General features: G+C 47.8%; 1 protein-coding gene across 1 annotated transcript; it reads right to left on the reverse strand.

The window, feature by feature from the left end:
• Window positions 1-12953: 12953 nt before the first annotated feature.
• LOC147645593 (maestro heat-like repeat-containing protein family member 7) lies at window positions 12954-18882 on the reverse strand. Its single transcript, XM_086874443.1, has 16 exons — window positions 18296-18882; window positions 18038-18196; window positions 17704-17768; window positions 17445-17594; window positions 17106-17254; window positions 16654-16801; window positions 16217-16404; window positions 15990-16127; window positions 15597-15711; window positions 15287-15424; window positions 14897-15073; window positions 14605-14760; window positions 14345-14446; window positions 14019-14121; window positions 13682-13738; window positions 12954-13391 (listed from the first exon to the last, which is right to left on the reverse strand). Exons 1-16 carry the CDS (start codon window positions 18417-18419, stop codon window positions 13192-13194), a joined length of 2169 nt encoding a protein of 722 aa, XP_086730569.1. The 5' UTR covers window positions 18420-18882; the 3' UTR covers window positions 12954-13191.
• Window positions 18883-19608: the final 726 nt, after the last annotated feature.

Below are 19608 nucleotides of genomic sequence, written 5' to 3' on the forward strand. Positions count from 1 at the left end.
GAGCAAAATGCACACAACGGGGAGCTTTTGGGACTGCTGGGGGTATGAGGGAGCAGGTGACAGCAAGGTGACAGGGGTAGGCCTGGAGCAGGGTGAAGAGTGTGCTGACACAAGGAGCCAAGGGTTGTGTTGTGGCCGTTGCTGGATGCTGGAAGTTCTAGCTGGAGCGTGCACTGTGACATCAGTGCCAGGAGCCCAGGCCCAGGCTGAAGTGGACAAGGGAGATGCTAGAATGATGGAATCCCTGGGTGCTTGGGCTTGAAAGGGACCCTAAAGACCATCTTGTTCCAAGCTGAGCAATCTTCCCCCAGAACAGGTTGCTCAGAGCCCTGCTCCCAGCTGGCCTTGGATGTTGCCAAGGATGGAGCATCCCCAGCCTCTGTGCCCAGCCTGGGCCAGTGGCCCAGCAGCCTGAGTGGAAAAGAGCAGCTGCATTAGATCCAACTTCAATCTCACTCCTGCAGTTGAAAGCCTTCTCCTCTCTGTGCCCATCTTTCCTAGAGCTGCAGGGAGGCCTCCCCAGCCCCTTCTCTTTCCAGGCTGAGCATCCCCAGCCCCACATGGACAGCACTCAGATCCGTGGGGGTCGAGGCTAAAGGGTGGCAAACGGCATCAGGAAGTGAGAGATGGAAGCTTTTGGAGATGGAAGGTTTGCCTCTAAATGGAGAAAAGAAATGAAAGTGGAGGGGAAAATGGTGGGACTCTGGCTCTGTTCTAACTGGGGAAGATTTTCTTTTCTTCTTTTCTGTCATGCTGCCCCAAGTTTTGTTGTTTGAAAGGAGGTTTGGAAAAATATTCATTGTCTTCTCCATTAATAAAATAATCCCACAAAATTCCAGTTAAATCTGACAAAATTCCCACAAAAATCCCACAAAATGGTAGGAAAATCCCACAAAATTCCCTAAACTTTGTTAAAATCCCACAAATTGCAGAAAAAATCCACAAAATTGCAGAAAAAATCCATGAAATTCCAGAAGAATTCCACAAAAATTAATGAAAAATCCCATCATTCTTTAATTTTTCTTTAAATCCCACAAAATTCTTGAAAAAATGCACAAAATTCCAGAAAAAAACCAACAAAATTCCCTAAATCTCCTCAAATTCCCACAACATCCAAGAAAAATCCCTCAAAATTCTTGACATCTCCTGAAAATCCTATGAAATTTCAGAAAATTCCACAAAATTCCTGAAAACTTTCAAAAAATTCCACAAATAATCAACAAATTCTACAAAAAACCTTAACTAAATTCTCTAAATTACCTCATATTCCCGCAAAATTCCGGAAAACCTCCACAAAATTCTCTAGATCTACTCAAAATCCCACCAAATTCCAGAACTTTACCACAAAATCTCCTCCAGTTTCTACAGATGGCCAGAAATAACCCTCAATATTCCAGAAAAAAAATACCAAATTCCAGAAAAATCCATCAAAGTTATGGAAAAATCCCACAAAAAACCTACTAAATTCCCCAAATCTTTACAAAATCCGACAAAATTCCAGAAAAAATTCCATGAAATTCCCTAAATCTCCTCAAAGTCCTTACAAAATTTCAGAAAAATCTCACGGTTTCCCAAATCACTTCAAAATTCCTCAAAATTCCCTAAATTTTCTCAAAATTGCATAAAATTCAAAAAAACCCTACAAAATTTCACAAGAATTCCACAAAAATATTGAAATTTTCTCAAAATTCCACAAAATTCCAGAAAAATGCCACAAAAATCCCACAAAAGTCCACAAAAATCCAGGAAAATCTCACAGAATTCCTTAAGTTTCTTCAAAATTCCACAAAATTGCACAAAAAATGTTCAAAATTCCACCAAAAATTTACAAAACTCCAGTAAAATCTGATAAAATTACACAAAAATCTCACAGAATTTAAGAAAAATTGCACAAAATTGCAGTAAAATCTGATAAAATGACACAAAAATCCCAAGAATTCCACAAAATCCCACGTATTTCTACAAAAATCCCACAGAATTCTTCAAATTTTCATAAAATCTACAAAAATCCAGAAAAAATCCCACAAAATACTTTACATTTTCTCAATATCCCACAAAATTCCAGAAAAAAATCCACAAAATTCCATCAAAATCCAAAATAATTCCAGAGAAATTCCACAAAATTCCTCAAAAATCCCACAAAATCATTTAAATATCCTCAAAATTTCCACAAAAATCTAAAAATTTCCACAAAAATCTAGAAAAATTCCCAGAATTCCATACATTTCCTCAAAATCCCATAAGATTCCCCAAAAATCTTACAAAATTCTCTAAACCTCTTCAAAATCACACAAAATTATTTAAATCTCCCCAAAATCCTGCAAAATTCCCGATGAATCCCACAAAATTCCACAAAACTTCCACAAAATTCCATACATCTCCTCAAAATTCCAGAAAATTCCCGAATAATCCCACAAAATTATTTAAATCTCCTCAAAATCCTCTAGAATTCCAGAAAAATTCTACAAAATTACCTAAATCTCATCAAAATCCTACAAAATTCCAGAAAAAATCCACAAAATTCCAGAAAAATCCCACAAAATTTCCTACATTTTCCCAAAATGCCACATCTGATGGGTTGACATTTCAAAAAACAAACACCTAAGGAAGTTGAAGCTGCTGGAGGCTGAGAGGAGTTTTTCTCCTGGCCCATAAGAGGCCATTGCTGAGAAGTGCCAGCAGTTTTGCCCATTGCAAAGTGCCATCAAGCTGGGAACAGCACTTGAAGCCCTAAGGCCGGCAATTTCTCTTGGCTCTCTTTGCTTTGCGCCTTTTGAAGAGGTAGCAGGGCTCGGCTTCAGCCTCCTTCCCCCCAGGCCAGCCAAGGCCACGGGAGGGGAGCGGGGCTGGCCGCAGCTCTGCGCTTCCCGGGGAGGATGGAGACTGGCAAGTGCCAGGAGCCCCTTCTCAGAGGCTTGGCTGGGCCTTGCACAGCGGGGCTGCCGGGCCAGGCCGCTCCCTGCCTGGCCTGCACTTTGTGCCGCTGCTCAGTTTCACCACAGGCTGCCACTAAAGGCAGGGAAAGATAGCAGCTTGCAGCTTTGTGCTCAGATAATGGCCACACTCCCCACAGCAGCCATGGGGAAAAATCATCTGTGTTCCTGAATGCCAACAATTTCATCCGATTTCACTGGAATTTTGTGGGGTTCTCTGGAATTTTGTGGGATTTTGAGGAGACTTGAAGAATTTTGACGGATTTTTCTTAGATTTTGTGGAAATTTGTTGAGCTTTTGTGAGATGTTTCTGGAATTTTGTTTGATGTTCTGGAATTTTGTGGGATATTGAGTAGATTTTGTAAGATATTTACAGAATTTTGTGAGATTTTTTGTGGTATTTGTGGGATTTTGAGAAGACATGAAGAATTTTGAGGGATTTTTCTTAGATTTTGTGGAAATTGGTGGAGATTTTGTGGGATGTTTCTGGAATTTTGTGGGATAATGAGGAGATTTAGGGAACTTTGTGGGATTTTTCTGGAATTTTGTGGGGATTTTCAAGAATTTTGTGGGATTTTGAGGAGCTGTGGGAATTTCGTGGGATTTTTATGGGATTTTGTGGTCATTTGTGTAGATTTTGTGGGATGTTTCTGGAATTTGGTAGGGGTTTGGGAAGATTTAGGGAATTTTGTGGGATTTTTTGTGGAATTTTGTGGGATGTTTATAAAATTTTGTGGGGTTTTGAAGGAACTTGAAGAATTCTGAGGGATTTTTCTTGAATTTTGTGGAAATTTGTGGAGATTTTGCGGGATATTTCTGGAATTTGGTAGAATTTTGAGAAGATTTAAGGAATATTGTGGCATGTTTCTGGAATTTTGTGGGATAGTGAGAAAATTTAGGGAATTTTGTGGGATGTTTTTTGAATTTTTTTGAGATTTGTGTAGATTTTGTGGAATGTTTCTGGAATTTGGTAGTGTTGTGAGAAGATTTAGGGAATTTTGTGGGATTTTGAGGAGACTTGAAGAATTTTGACAGACTTTTCTTAGATTTTGTGGAAATTTGTTGAGATTTTGCGAGATGTTTCTGGAATTTGTTTGATGTTTTCTGGAATTTTGTAGGATATTGAGTAGATTTTGTGGGATATTTATGGAATTTTGTGGAAATTTCTGTGGGATTTCTGGGATTTTGAGGAGACTTGAAAAATTTTGAGGGATTTTTATTAGATTTTGTGGAAATTTGTGGACATTTTGTGGAATTTTGAGAAGATTTAGTGAATTTTGTGGGATTTTTCTGGAATTTTGTAGGAATTGGTGGAGATTTTGTGGGATGACTCTGGAATTTGGTAGGGACTTGAGAACATTTAGGGAATAGTGTGGGATTTTTCTTCAATTTTCTGGAATTTTCTTAGATTTTTTGGAAATTGGAGGAGATTTTGTGGGATGTTTCTGGAATTTTCAGGGATTTTGGGGAGACATGAAGAATTTTGTGCTATTTTCTTAGATTTTGTGGAGATTTTTTGGGATGCCTCTGGAATTTTGTGGGATTTTTTTTGTAATGCTGTGGAATTTTCTGCTATTTTGTGGGATTTTGAGGAGACGTGAAGAATTTTGATGGATTTTCCTTGAATTTTGTGGAGATTTGTGGGGATTTTGTGGGATGTTTCTGGAATTTCGTAGGGTTTTGAGAAGATTTAGGGAATTTTGTGGAACTCTTTCTGCAATCTTGAGGGATTTTGAGGAGATTTGAAGAATTTTGAGGGATTTTTGTTAGAGTTTGTGGAAATTTTGGGATTTTGTAGGATGTTTCTGGAATTTGGTAGGGTTTTGAGAAGATTTAGGGAATTTTGTGGGATTTTTCCAGAATTTTGTGGAATTTTTCTAGAATTTTGTGGGATATTGAGGAGATTTTGTGGGATGTTTTTGGGATGTTTGTGGGATTTTGAGGAGACATGAAGAATTTTGATGGATTTTCCTTGAATTTTGTGGAGATTTGTGGAGATTTGGTGGGATGTTTCTGGAATTTTGTGGGACTTTAGAACATTTAGGGAATAGTGTGGGGTTTTTCTTTAATTTTCTGGAATTTTCTTCGATTTTTTGGAAATTGGAGGAGATTTTGTGGGATGTTTCTGGAATTTGGTAGGGTTTTGAGAAGATTGAAGGAATTTTGTGGGACTTTTTCTGGAATCTGGAGGGATTTTGGAGAGACTTGAAGAATTTTTGGGGTTTTTCGTTAGATTTTGTGGAAATTGGTGGAGATTTTTTGAGATGTTGCAGGAATTTGGTTGGGTTTTGAGAAGATTTAGGGAATTTTGTGGGATTTTTCTGCAATTTTGTGGAATTTTTCTAAAATTTTGTGGGATATTGATGATATTTTGTGGGATTTTGGTGAGATGTTTTTGGGATGTTTGTGGGATTTTGAGGAGACGTGAAGATTTTTGATGGATTATCCTTGAATTTTGTGGAGATTTGTGGAGATTTCGTGGGATGTTTCTGGAATTTGGTAGGGTTTTGAGAAGATTTAGGGAATTTTGTGGGACTTTTTCTGGAATCTTGAGGCATTTTGAGGAGACTTGAAGCATTTTGTGGGATTTTTCTTAGATTTGTTGGAAATTTGTGGGGATTTTGTGGGATGTCTCTGGAATTTGGTAGGGACTTCAGAACATTTAGAGAATAGTGTGGGATTTTTCTTCAATTTTGTAGGATTTTCTTAGATTTTTTGGAAATTGGAGGAGATTTTGTGGATAGTTTCTGGAATTTTCAGGGATTTTAGAGAGACATGAAGAATTTTGAGGTATTTTCTTAGATTTTGTGGAAATTTGTGGAGATTGGGTGGGATGTTTCTGGAATTTGGTTGGGTTTTGCGATGATTTAGGGAGTTTTGTGGGATGTTTCTGGAATTTTTGGGGGCTTTTCAAGAATTTTGTGAGATTTTGAGAAGGCTTGAAGATTTTTGAGGCATTTTTCTTAGATTTGGTGGGAGTTGGTTTAGATTTTGTGGGATGTTTCTGGAGTTTGGTATGGTTCTGGGAAGATTTAGGGAATTTTGTGGGATTTTTCTTGAATTTTTTTGACATTTGTGGAGATTTTCTGGGTTGTTTCTGGAATTTTCTGGGATATTGAGATGATTTAGGCAATTTTGTAGGATTTTTTCTGGAATATTCTAAGGCTTTTCAAGAATTTATTGGGATTTTGAGGAGCTCTGGGAATTTTTTAGGATTATTCAAATATGTTGGCATTTGTATAGATTTTATGGGATGTTTTTTGAATTTGTTAGGGTATTGGGAAAATTTAGGGAATTTTGCAGGATTTTTCTGAAATTTTGTGGATTTTTGTGTAGGTTTTGTGGGATGTCTCTGGAATGTGGAAGGGTTTTGAAAAGATTTAGGTAATTTCTTGGGATTCTTTGGGAATTTTGTGGGATGTTTCAAGAATTTTGTGGGATTTTTCTGGAATTTTGTGGAAAATTGAGGAGTTTTTGTGAGATGTTTCATGAATTTTGTGGGATAAAGAAAATATTTAGGGAATTTTAGGGCATTTTTCTTGATTTTTTTTGACATTTGAGGACATTTTGGTGGATGTTGCTGGAATTTGGTAGACTTTTGAGAAGATTTAGGGAATTTTGTGGGATTTTTATGGGATTTTGTGGGATTTTGAGGAGAGCTGAAGAATTTTGAGGGATTTTTCTGGCATTTTGTGGCATTTGTGGAGATTTTGTGGGATGTTTCTGGAATTTGGTTGGGTTTTGTGATAGATTGGCATTAAAGAAAACAAAGAGAAACACCTAAGGAAGTTCAAACTGCTGGCGGCTGATGGGAGTTTGTCTCCTCGCCAACAGCTGGCCATTTCTAAGAACTGACAGCAGTTTTAAGCACTGCAAAGTGAGATCAAGCTGTGAACAGCAGCTTAAGCCCTAAGGCTGGGAATTTCTTTGTCTCTTGGTTTGCTGGCTGTGAAAGGTAACTGAGCTCCAGCTGGCTTCCCGTCCCCGGCCCAGCCCATGCGGCCCGGGCAGGGGCTGGGCTGGGCCTGCCGCGGCTCCCGGCCGGGAGATGGGGCCTGCGGGGCTTGCCCCGGGCTCTGGCCGGGCCAGGCCGCTCCCTGGCTCGGCTGCACTTTTTGCTGCGACTGAATTCACCACAGACTGCCCAGGAAAGAAAGAACAAGCTCTTGAGCTGCGGCGGGCTGAGACAGTGACCACACTCTCCAGAGCAGCCATGAAGAATCTTCCAGCGCACACAGCTCCAGCCGCTGCTCCGGCAGAGATCACAGAACCATCTACAAAGCCTGGGCAAGATTTTAACCTTTTCATTACCCAGATGAGACTTGCAGATTAATCCTTTTACCCAGAGAGAGAAAAAGAGAGGAATCAACATGTAAAGAGACTTTATAAACTATCAGAGACAGTAAAGAAAAGAATTAAGCTTCAGAAGAGGTAGAGAATAAGGAGATGCTTTAATTAAGCTGAAATATTTTTCTGTTAAAGCTATGGAGATGGACAATAGTGTTCTGAAAAAACTCCTTTAATTCATGACAGAGTATATTGGGAGGAATGGAGTGTTCAAAGGGTGGATTTTGAGCAAGAGGTGGAGTAATTGTGATACAGTTTGGTGCTGGAACACAGAGGGGAGAAGTAATAGTTGAAGATTTGCAGCCTTGAGAGGCAAAGAGAAAACTTCTGTTTCCAGAGAAGCTCACAGAGACAGATGAAGAGAACTTTTGCCTTTGAATAACTCATCCTTAAAAATGACACCCCTAGACTCATTTGACCCATACACACCTCAGAGTGATGTGAAATGGGAGGAGTGAACTGGTGACAGGATTTCTGGGCAGCTGGCATCAGAGAAATAGAAAACTGTAACAGAAATGGTTTGCCTGTGAAAAACTCCACAAATTAGCAGAAGAAGACTTCTTTTACTATACAAAGACTGATGAAAAGAGTCTAGCAGGAATTAGGACATTTTAAACACCAAAGTTCCAAGGTTTTTTGTCTCTATGTTGCCATGTGAACAAGGGAATGGTTGGGTAGTGGGGGAGAAAGAGGTTTTCTGGAGGTTTATTCTGGTGTTCTTATACTTGTAGTTTGTTAATAAAATTTCTTTATTCCTTTTAAGTTTTAAGCCTGTTTTTCTCCTGCTCTAATCCATATCTCACAGCAAAAAATAAGTGAGTTTTCTAGTAATTTTTTAGTTACTGCCTCAAAAACACGACATTTATTGGGTGCATTAGCCGGAAAAATGAAATTAGCAAATCTAAACCAATACAAAAGAAACTCCTCAAAATTCCAGGAAAATTCCAAAAAATTCCTTAAATCTTCTCAAAACATTACCAAATTCCAGAGACATCTCACAAAATGACCACAAATATCCACAAAATTCAAGAAAAATCCCACAAAATTCTTGAAAAGCACCACAAAATTCCTTAAATCTTTTCAAAACCCTACCAAATTCCAGAAACATCCCACAAAATCTGTAGAAATGTCCACAAAATTGCAAAAAACTCCCACAAAATTCCCTGAATCTTCTCAAAACCCTACCAAATTCCAGAAACATCTCACAAAATCTCCACTGATTTCCCCAAAATCTAAGCAAAATTCCTCAAAATTTCCACAAATTTTCACTAAATTTTAGAGAAATTCTACCATATTCCAGAAAAATCCCAGAAAATGTTCACAAAATACAGGAAAAACCACACAAAATTCCCTAAATCATCCCAAAACCCAACCAAATACCTGAAACATCTCACAAAATCTCCACAAATTTCCAGAAAATCTAAGAAAAGTCCCTCAAAATACTTCAGGTCTCCTACAAGTCCCACAAAATTCTGGAAAAGCTCCACAAAATTCCAGAAAAATTCCACAAAATTCCCTTAATCTTCTCAAAACCTTACCAAATTCAAGAAATATCTCACAAAATTGCCACAAATGTCCAGCAAATTCAAGAAAAATCCCACAAAATTCCCTAAATCTTCTCAAAATCCAACCAAATTCCTGAAACTTCTCACAAAATCTCCACTAATTTCCACAAAATCTAAGAAAAATTCCTCAAAACTCTTCAAGTCTCCAAATCCCACACATTCCCACAAAATTCCTGAAACATCCCGCAAAATCTTCACAATTTTCCACAAAACTCCAGAAAAACCTCACAAAATTCTGGAAAAGCCCTTCAGAATTACAGAAAAATACCACAGAATTCCTAAAAACTTCTCAAAACCCAACCAGATTCCTTCAACGTCTCACAAAATCTTCACAGATTCCCACAAAATCTTAGAAAAATCCCTCAGAATTCTTCAAATCTCCTCCAAATCCCACAAAATTCTAGAGAAATCCTCAAAATTCCAGGAAATTCCATAAAATTCCTTAAATCTTCTCAAAACCCAACCAAATTCCTGCAACATCCCACAAAATGTCCACAAGCGTCCACAAAATTCAAGACAAATCCCACAGATTCCCCTAAATCTTTACAATATTCCATATAATTCCAGAAACAACCCACAAAATTCCTTAAACTTTCCAAGACCGAACCAAATTTCTGCAGTATCTCAGAAAATCTCCACAGATTTCCACAAAATTCAAGAAAAATCCCACAAAATTCTTGAAAGCCCCATGAAATTCGAGAAAAATATCACAAAATTCCCTAAATCTTCTCAAAACTCATCTAAATTCCTGCAACATCTCAAAAAAACTCGATCCATTTCCACAAAATCTAAGAAAAACTCCTCAAAATTCCTCAGGCCTCCTCCAAATCTCACAAAATTCCAGAGAAATCTTCAAAATTCCAGAAAATATCTCGCAAAATTCCCTAAATTTTTTCAAAACCTACACAATTACAGCAACATCCCTCAAAATCTCCTCAAATGTCCACAAAATTCACGAAAAGTCCCACAAATTTCCCTAAATCAACTCAATATCCCACAAAATTCCAGAACCATCTCACAAAATCTCCTCAATACCCCATAAAATTCTAGAGAAATTCCACAAAATTTCAGAAAAATGACACAAAATTCCTTAAATCTTCTCCAAACATTACAAAATTCCAGCGACATCTCACAAAATGTCTACAAATGTCCACAACGTTCAAGAAAAATCCCAGATTTCCCTGAATCTCATCAATATCCCACAAAATTCTACAAAAAAAATCCACAAAATTCCAGAAATGTCCCACACAATTCCAGTAAAATCTGATGAAATTGTTAGAGATCTGGAACATACATCATCACAGAATGATTCTATGCAGGTGCTTTATTGAAGAACTCTGGGTGTCAGGGGTACACAGACCCAAATCTGACCCATCTTGGTTTTGAGCTGAACATATTTTATACTCTATCGTTATACAACTTACATATTAATTATTAAACTTACATTGATCTATTGTATGCATTGTTTTTACCCAAGCATGGATTTCTTGTGATCCCACCTCAACCCCCTAACATTGTTCCTCATGTTCTTTAAACAATAATTATATCTAATCACATCTAACAATTCTATCATTTATCATATATTGATTACACAGGTACGGTTCCACATAATCTTTAGCAAGCCTAACTTTCTTCCTGAGTTCCCGAATTTCCTAAGGTTTTAAAATGTTTTACAATCACCTCCAGACACAAATAGTCCTGCCTGGACACTGGACACTCACAGAGCTACATCTATTTTTAGTTTTAATTTTTTAGATTTTTCCAGAGCCTGCTGGCTCTGTTCAAGGTTTTCTCTTTATTTCCTCCCTAGTGCACATTCTCCAGAAATTGTGCTTTTACATCCTTTTGTATTGATTAAAGTTACCTGCAATGACCAGTCAATCCAAACCATGGGAAAACTTGAACTTCAATGTGTACCTAGGCAAAATATTTACCTCCCACATCTGAAGCCATGAGCTGCCAAGTACTGTCCCCACTGTCATACCCTGTCCCCTGGAGGTGTGCTGATGCCATTTCAAAGGGGTTGCCAATGAAAACAAGTTTGAATATTTTGGTAGGTTCCACATTGGCATTAAAATCCTTGACTAGAAAAATCACAAGTCAAGATTTCTAGGATTCTTCCATACCAAAGCTGTCATTCTCACCCTGGATTTTAGAGTGTCTGAACAGTCAGACAAGGTTTTAGTTTTAGACTCTACAGATAAAGTCCCTGCTGTTCGGCGATCCCATTCCATCAGCATATAGTCCTGATGATTCCTTTAGGCAGGAGAAGCAAAGGCAAGAATGAGCCAAACAAGCTGTTCCTGTGTTCTCATGTCCTGCACAGCAGTAACTGGGAATTCAAGAATGGATTCAGGAGACAATGGGTGCACAGGGAGCCACCAAGACTTTGGGATGCTGAAATGGACCAGCCTGGTGCCTGTGCCCGGGCTGCACCGCGCTGAGCTCCAACTGGACAATCTAACAATGGTTGAATGGACACACCATGGGCCATTGGAGACTCCTACTCCTAGTTCTGTGAGCTACACTATTCACCTGTCATTCACCAGATGAATTTTTCATCTTTGCTTGAAATCCAGGAGAGGAAAAGGTCAACATGGAAAAGTGTTGTCCCAATTCTAGTGACACCTGTGCCTGCACACCACCTGTGCCCATGGCAGGGTGCTTGGAGACTGGATGATGTTGATGATACTTTGCAACACCAAGTGCTCAGGGATTCTGGGATTGCCCAAGTGGAGAGCAAAACTGAGCCATGTAAGTCCCTGCTTTTTTTCAGTGCATGCTGCTTCTTCCTTTGTTCCAAGCAAGTCCAGGATTTGGTTTCATGTGTCTTTGAGGTGCCTGGACAGAAGAGAGGGAGGGCAGCTGCAGCAAAGGGCTCCTGCCCCATCAGACTCTCTCTCTACCTCTCTCTCTCTCTCTCTTTCTCAGGATGGTGCCAGTGCCTCTGCCTTGGGACACCTGAGTGTGGAAGGCGAGCTCGCCCTCAAGCACGGCCATCCAAGTCAGTCACAGGCACAGGCTGCAGCTGAAGCTGACAAGCATTGCTGTGAGGCTGCAAGTGAAGAGAAAGCCATTGTGGCCAACTCTGCTGAAGCCTTTTGCCAAAGCAAAGGCAATTGTGCCCACAGCCTCCCCCTGTTTGGCACCCGGCTGCTGCGGACGCCTCAGTGCGCAGGTGCTGACGTTGGGGCTGCTGCTGTTCCTGGGCACACTCTGCTGCTGTTTCTGTGGGCTCCAGAGCCGCTTGGGCAGCAGCCACTGGGCAGCCCTGCTGGAGGAGACATCGCCACCCTCCCCATGGTGGCAGCAGCTCTGTGGGCCCCGAGCTCTGTGTCAGGGGGGCCTCGGTCACAGCAGCGTGGCCTGGGCAGCCGCGAGGGCCCGGGCTGGCCGCCAGCCCTGCCTCTGCCCACTGCCCCTTCCTGGAGGCACCCAGTGGCCGTGGCCTGGCAGCACACCCTGCCCTCCATGTCCCCAGCCAGCCCAGCCTGGGCACCTCGGGCTGTCCCCACCCTCCTGCTGGGGTGGTGTCCCAGCATCCAGGCCTTCTGCTGCAGGCCTGGGAGACATTTTGGGGACACACCGGAGCAGCCGTCTGTAAGGGATCAGGCAGCTGTCTGGGGGCTGCTTATGGCCCTCTGACACCCAATTCCTCAAGGCTTCCCACCACCCCGGCTCCTGCAGGGCCTTCTGTCCCCTTGGAACCTCCTGCCACCCACTCCCTCACACATGCCCCTCGTGCCTTCCCACTGCCTTGTCCCATCTGGGCCTCCGCAGCCCCTCATCCCTTCACGGCCTCCCAGCACCCCGTGCCCTCAGGGGCTCCCCCAGCCTGGCCCGGCAGCAGCGCCGCAGCCCCACAGGAGCTCCAGCAGCTCCTCAGCCATCACGGCACCAACACACGGGCAGCAGGACACAGATGGCGCTTCCTGCCTGCCACAGGGCTTGTGGCTTCAGCACAACCACCAAAGGCCAAGGGGCTTCTGGCCATTTTCCCTGCACCACTGCATGCCCCGGCAGGTTGCTGAACACAAGAACCCTTTTCCCTCTCTTCCCCTATGCCCCACACACCCTGGGCAGCAAAAGAAAGGTCTTGGGACTCTTGTGGTTTATAACATATCCTATATTATTTACATACTAGATGGAAACGAAACAAAGAACAATCTCTATGAAACAAAAACTAACAGATGGCCCATGTGGCCCCAGAAGACAGAGCCTCTCAGCCCTAACATATCCTACATTATTTACATAGTAAAAAGAAGAGAAAAAAGGAAAAGAACAACCCTTATGAAATAAAAAATCCTGGCTGGCCCATGTGGCCCCAGAAGACAGAGCCTCTCAGGTCAGCTCTGAGTACACCTCCAGCAGTGCAGCCAGCCCAGGCCCGACAGACGAGGCCGTGTCCTCCATGCCCTGAGGATTTGGTCTTGCATCCTCTGGAGAATGGAGTAACGGGCACTCTGGATGGCCCGGAGGACATACAGCGTTTCAAGTGCCAGGTCTGACACGGCACCGCTTCTGTCCTCCATCAGGCGTTCGAGGGCTGCAAGAGAGACGAACAGAGCCACGGTCAGATCCCAGAGCTGTGGGGGCCCAGCGAGAGCCCCCTGCCAGGGCCATGCCAGCCGGCTCTTGCCTTGGCCAGGAGGGAGCAGGGACCAAGGGGGTCAGCCCGAAGCTGCTGGCCACAAATGCCCCACGTGGCCCTGAAATCTCGCTGTGCTCTGCCCACGCCGCCCCTCATCGGCACAGGGAGCAGAGCCCTCCACAGCCTGGCCAGGGCTTGCAGCTGCCCCCGACAGCCACTGTTGTCAGCCCGCTGCCCTGGCTCACCTCTGCACAACACCTGGAGCTCTGCGTGCTGCCCCCTTAGCTGCTCCCCGGCCATCCCTGAGAACACAGAGCCTGTCAGGGTCCCAGCAGCACAGCTCCCTGCCAGCGGCGCTGCCAGCCCTGCGGCCACACGGCCTCCTGCCCCGGCAGGGCTCAGCCCGGGCCCTTACCGCATCCTAACCCAGCCCAAGGGCACGGCTGCCAGAGGCCGGCAGCAGCAGCCCCGAGGACAGCCGGGGCTCCAGGGCGCCGGGCCCGGGTGCCGCTGCCGGGGCAGCAGCCGGGGCTGGGGCCGAGCTGCGGCGGGGCGGGGAGGGAGCCCGGGCTCGGGACTCACCGATGACCCTGATGGCCGCCGCTCGCAGGGTCTCCTGTGGGTCCTGCAGGTACTGCAGGGCCCGGCGCAGGTGCTCGGCCAAGGGGATCCTGGGGTCGGCCAGCTGGAGAGAGCGGCAGGAGGGAAGGGTTGGCGTGGGCTCTGTCCCTCGGCCGGGCGCTGCTGCCTGCGGCCAGCCCCGGCCTCCCGTGCCCGGCCAGCCCTGAGAAGCCGTGCGGCCCCCGGCTGCAGCAGTGGGCAGGGGCACAGCTGCCAGCCCCACACACTAAGCACCGGGGCCAGGGGGCTTCTCTAGTCTGAGGCTGGCACTTGCAGGCTGCCCTTACCACGAGCTTGGCAAACTTCCACAGCTTCTCCTTCCTCACAGCTTTTTCCAGGTCTGGCCTCTTCAGAAAGCCAGCCGCGCGAAGGAGCGTTGTCCGAGAGGCCTGGGGAGCAGCAGAGAGCCGCAAATGGCCCCACAAGGCAGGGCACAGGAGTGTCCCAGTGCCAAGGGCTGGAGGAGGCTGCAGCCTGCAAGCCTGCGTCAGGGCAGGAGGCAGCTGAGCCCCCTGGCAAGGCGCAGCAGCAGCCCAGGAGTCCTCACCTCTGCCACATGCCGATTCTCATCTTGGCAGTGGAAAAAGAGTGGGAGCAGGCTCTGGTACACTCGTTCCTTCAGGGGCTTTCTTCCTTCTTCTTCTGCTGAAGACATCACTCTTCGAAGGAGAAACATGGAGAGCAGCTGCACCTGGCTATGGGGCTGTATGAAAGGAAGGAAGGAAAAATGACCTCATCATTGGCTTCTTGTGGCCCACATTGGCGCAGGCCTGCAAATGCACAGGGCACAAAGTGTCCGGGCAGCAGGCAGTGGCCGTGGCTGGGGCACAGAGCCTTACATTGTCCAGGAGTTTCAGGAGCGGCTCAGCCAGCTGCAGGGCCCTGCGCCAGGATATTGGGGTGTCTTCATCCAGGAAAATATGGCTCAGGAGAGCAATGCTCATCCTGGCCACGTCACTGTCCAAGTCCCACAGGAGGTGCACTAGTCTTCCTGTCAGGCTCTGAATTCTTTCGGCCTGTGCAGAACACAAGGGTGTGAAAGCCCGGGCAGCTGCCGCAGGGCCCAGAGGCCAAAGGGCTGTCCCAAAGCACTCGGGCAGCTGAAGCAGGAGGCAGGAGAGCTGCGAGGAGCTGCCTCAGTGCCCAAGGCAAAGGCCAGCCAAGGCCAAGTGACAGCATTGCCCAGCCTCATGCTGCCCACACGGCTTCAGCTGCTGCCCCCTTCTCACCATGGAGGGACGGTCCTTTAGCAGGAGGAGAGCCCTGAGAACCTGGTGATGCATCTCTGTGGAGTTGTACCACAGGTACTTATACAAGATCTCCATTAGGCTGTCACCACAGTCACTCAAGTCCAGGCAATCTAGGAGCTGAAAGGCACAGGGCAGTGAGAGGGGAGCCGGCCGGCAGGAGCCTGGAAGTGCGCAGGGCTGGGCCCAGGCAGCAGCACAGGGCGCGGGTGCCGTCCCAGGCAGCTGTGGCTATGCCAGGGGACAGGGCTGGCAGTGAGCTGAGCGAGGTAGTGCTGGCCATCAGGCTCACCTCCACAAGGAATGCCATGGCAGAGACATCCCAGTGTGGCAACGGTTTGCTGAGCACCTCAAGCAGGTAGCTTAAGATGCTTTTGCACAAGTGGGCGGATGCACGGCGCATTACCCTGGAAGGCAGAAAATGGCAGAAAGAGTCTCAGCAAGGGTGCGAAAAACCTCTCCCAGGACTGATGGACACAGTTGTCCTATTGCCCCAGCACTCTGTGAGGGTATTTGGGCCCGTGAGATGTGGCTGCTCCTGGGCACCCTCCTCTCACAGCCTTTTGCAGTCTCCTTGGCCATCCCTCGGTGACGAGGTCCTCAGGCCCATGGCCACGGGGACTGTGGGGGGCATCCCGGGCAGGGGGCACAAACGTCAGAGGCAGTGGGGAGAAGGGGGGCTCACCTGGCCAGCAGACCCATGGCATAGTGGTGGGTGTCAGCACAGAGCAGCGTGTCCCAGCCACGCTTGCGTTCCATTGCCACCACCACATGCTCCAAGTGGAGACTGCAGAGCAGGGCCTTCAGGGTCTGCACTGCAAACCTGTGTGCACAGCAAAGCCCAGGTGATGCTGGGAGCACTGGCTCTGAGGCTGGGGAAGTGGCAGGTACAGGAGGACTGGCATGGAGCACCTGTTGGGGCTGGTGGAGAGGCCGTGTTGCTCCTGGCATTCCTTCCAGAAGGTATGGACGTCCTCTGTCATATACAAAGTACTGAAGTACGTTTGGAAGAGGAGATGCACAAAGAGGCGGGGGAAATAGACTGTGAGGATCTGTGGGCAACAGGGCCCCTGGAGGATCTTCCACATCACCAGAGTTGCCTGCAGAGGACAAAGCAGCCCGAGACAGCGCTCAGTGCCGGGGCGTCCGTGTGGCAGGGCCTGAGCGTGGCAGGGAGAGGCCGGGGCAGACACAGGGGGAGCAGCGGGCCTGGTGGCCCTGAAGCTGCCCCTAGGCCAGGTTTGTGGCCAGTGCCTGAAGCAGGGAGATGCAGTGGGGGAAGGAGGCAACAGAGCTGCTGGAGAGGCGGCCGGCCTTGCGGTGAGCAAAGGCCAGCTCCCGAAACTCACAGTCAGGGAAAAGACAGCCGTCTTGTCCCCATCAGAGGTGCCCAGGTTTTTCTGCGGCCAGCTCCCCACCACATTGATGAGGAGCGGTGTCACTTCCTCTGAAATCCAGGGCGAGAGCAAGATGGTCGTCCACATGGCCATAGCAGCTCTGCGGGGTCAGACACAGCACCGTGGGCTGGGCAGCAGCGGGGAGCTGAGCTGGCCGCCAGCTCTGCCTGTGCCCACTGCCCCTGAGCGGCAGCAGCAGCCAGGCAGCCCAGCCCTGTGGGGACAGGCCCCTGAGGGGCAGGATGGCAGCACGGCAGCGGGCTCGGGGGCCGACTTTGTAGCAGGGCTGGCAAAGGGAGCAGCCAGAGGGCCCTTCAAGTCTGTGTTGCTCACAGCCCTGGGCCGGGCTGTACAGGGTGATGGGCTGGGGAGCCCTGAGGCCTCGGGGCAGCTGGGCCCCATACCTGTCACACGTTGGGGCCACCCGCAGGAGAGTGATGGCCACATCATCGGGCTCTGCCTCGGCCACTTGCATCAGGGCCCAGTCCATCCTGTGCTCAGCAGCCTCATTGGCCATGAGCCACTGGTGGATGTACCTCACCACGCCGGGCACCTGGAGAAGGCACAGGGAGACTTGGAATGCTAGCAGAGGGAGTCAGCAATGTGCCCCAGCTTCTTCCTCAGACAAGTGCTTCTCTTCCAGCCCGCTGCCATGGGCTCAAAAGCTCCAAGTGAGCAGCAGGCGTGGCTTGGGAAAGCCAAGCAATTGCTGGAGGATCAAAGGCTGGCCACAGGCTGCTTACTTGCTCTGGATTGAAAAGAGCCGTCTCTACAAGCAGATCCAGCTGGGCAGCGCTGCTCTGTTCTACCAAGACCTCTGAGGATGCTTTGACCTCAGTGTCCATAGGTCTGGTGTCTTCCTTGCCAATTCTCGTGATGAATTGGTAAAGAAACTGTAGGAGAAGGGCAGGAAGGCAGGGAAGTTGCATGGAGTGCTCCAAGTGCGGTGCTGGGCTGAGCAGTGCCAGCAGGCCCAGCGCTGGTGGGGATGGCTGCAGGTACCTGCGCTGCTCTGCGGAAGCGGCCACGGGCGGTGTCCTGCTCTTGTGTGCCGTCCATGGCTGCATCTGGCAAAGAGCAGCCAGAGCTGAGGGTCTGCGGGAGAGGCCGGAGAGCACAGCCCAGCCCTGCGTTCCCCAGGCAGGGACAGTCCTGGGATGCCCCAGGGGATGCAGCACGGCCACTGCTGCGGGGGCAGCCCCAGCCCCTTTTTTGTGCTGTCCATGGGTGTGTCTCCACAGGACAGTGTGGGATGGGATGAGATGGGATGCAATGGGATGGGATGGGGCCAAGATGGCCGCAGGCACCAGCCCTGTGGCCCAGCTCTGCCACTCACCCTCCTCCAGTGGCTGCAACTGCTGCACCTCTTCGGTCTCTGGTGCTGGGGCAGCTCCAGGACCTTCTTCCTCGACCTCCTCTTCCTCCTCCTCCACCCAGGCCAGTTTGGGCACTCTTGGGGGTCGCTGCTCCATATCTTCCTCCAGACTCTCCAATCCTTTCCATAGGAACAGCACCAGGGGATGGCATGGCATGTAATGGGATGGGGCCAAGCTGGCAACAGGCACTAGCCCTAAGGCCGAGCTCTGCAACTCACCCTCCTGTGGTGCCTGGAACTCCTGCACCTCTTCAGTCTCCTGTGCCAGGACAGCTCCAGAGCCTTCTTCTTCCACCTCCTCAAGCCAGGCCAACTTGGGCACTCTTGGGGGTCGCTGCTCCATGGCAGTGACTGGATTTATGGCTGCTTGCAGGAGAGATGGCTCAGAAAAGCTCAGAGTCAGCAAGTCCTGCAGTCGTGCCTGGAAGGCACCTGCAAGACTCAAGTCCTGGCAAGATTGCAAGACAGTGAGTCCTGCACTTGGGTCTTGAGGGCTCGTGCCAGAAGGACAGGAGGCTCCTCGACAGGGATTGTGGTCTGGTCTCAAGGGCAGAGACTGCAGGGATGGGCGACACGTCGGAAAAGCTCCGGGTCACCAAGTCCCACGGTCTGCCCTCAAGAGAACCTTAAGAAGGAAGCCTTGGCAAGGCCACAGGTCAGCAAGACCTGTGGTCTGGCCTCGAGGTCACCTGTAGGAACAGTGCTTCAGAAAAGCTCCAGGTCCGACACAAAGGAGTGCGCTGTGCGGGGGCTCCTCACAGCACCGCTCTGGCGCGTCCTGACCCGTCGCGTGCACCGAGCACTGTGGCGTGGCCCTGTCACCGCCAGCTCCTATGGCAGCACGTGTCACAAAGGGCCCTTTGACATCTGCTCCCGTTGCCACCATCCCATGGTGACTGTGCTGCAGCGTGTCACAAAGGGCCCTTGCACACCCTGCCCTCCGCCCTGGGGCCGCCCCCATCCCCCCCCCAAGTGGCCCAGCTTGGAAGGAATCCCTTGCCCAAAGTGTCTAAGACAGCCTGACGGGATCTTTAGGAACAGCTTGTTAGAAATGAAATGGAGGCAAATTTATCAATAAGAATTTTATTGAAAACTTTGTAAAATTTTCTCATGCAAATGTCTCGGTTTTTGGAGACATGTGTCTGCTAGGGAGGGCAGGAGCCTCCCTTGGAATGAAAAACGTAGACCCCCTCCCTCCGAATTATGATAATCTTGAAATCAAGGGGCTCTCAGGCAGAGATCTGGGGATAGGAATAACAGTTCTTTACTAATATTTATAACCAGGCAAATAAACAACAATAACTACAGCGTTAGCAAGAAAACAGAGCCAGGGACCCCGTGACAGCTTTCTGGGCTGAGACGGGAAAGGATGGAGGAGAGGCTTTGTTTCACAAACCCCCTCGGGTTGGCAGTCAGTGCTGGTGCTCCTGCAGGGCTCTGAGGAACACTCAGCTGGAACAGCAGGGATGAGCTGAGATCCTGGGCCAGTGGCTGAGGTGGATCAGCAGCTCCGTGGCGGTGGCTGGCACTGC

This window comes from Cyanistes caeruleus, unplaced genomic scaffold, assembly GCF_971803275.1.
Source record: "Cyanistes caeruleus unplaced genomic scaffold, bCyaCae1.hap1.1 HAP1_SCAFFOLD_222, whole genome shotgun sequence".
Taxonomy (NCBI): domain Eukaryota; kingdom Metazoa; phylum Chordata; class Aves; order Passeriformes; family Paridae; genus Cyanistes; species Cyanistes caeruleus.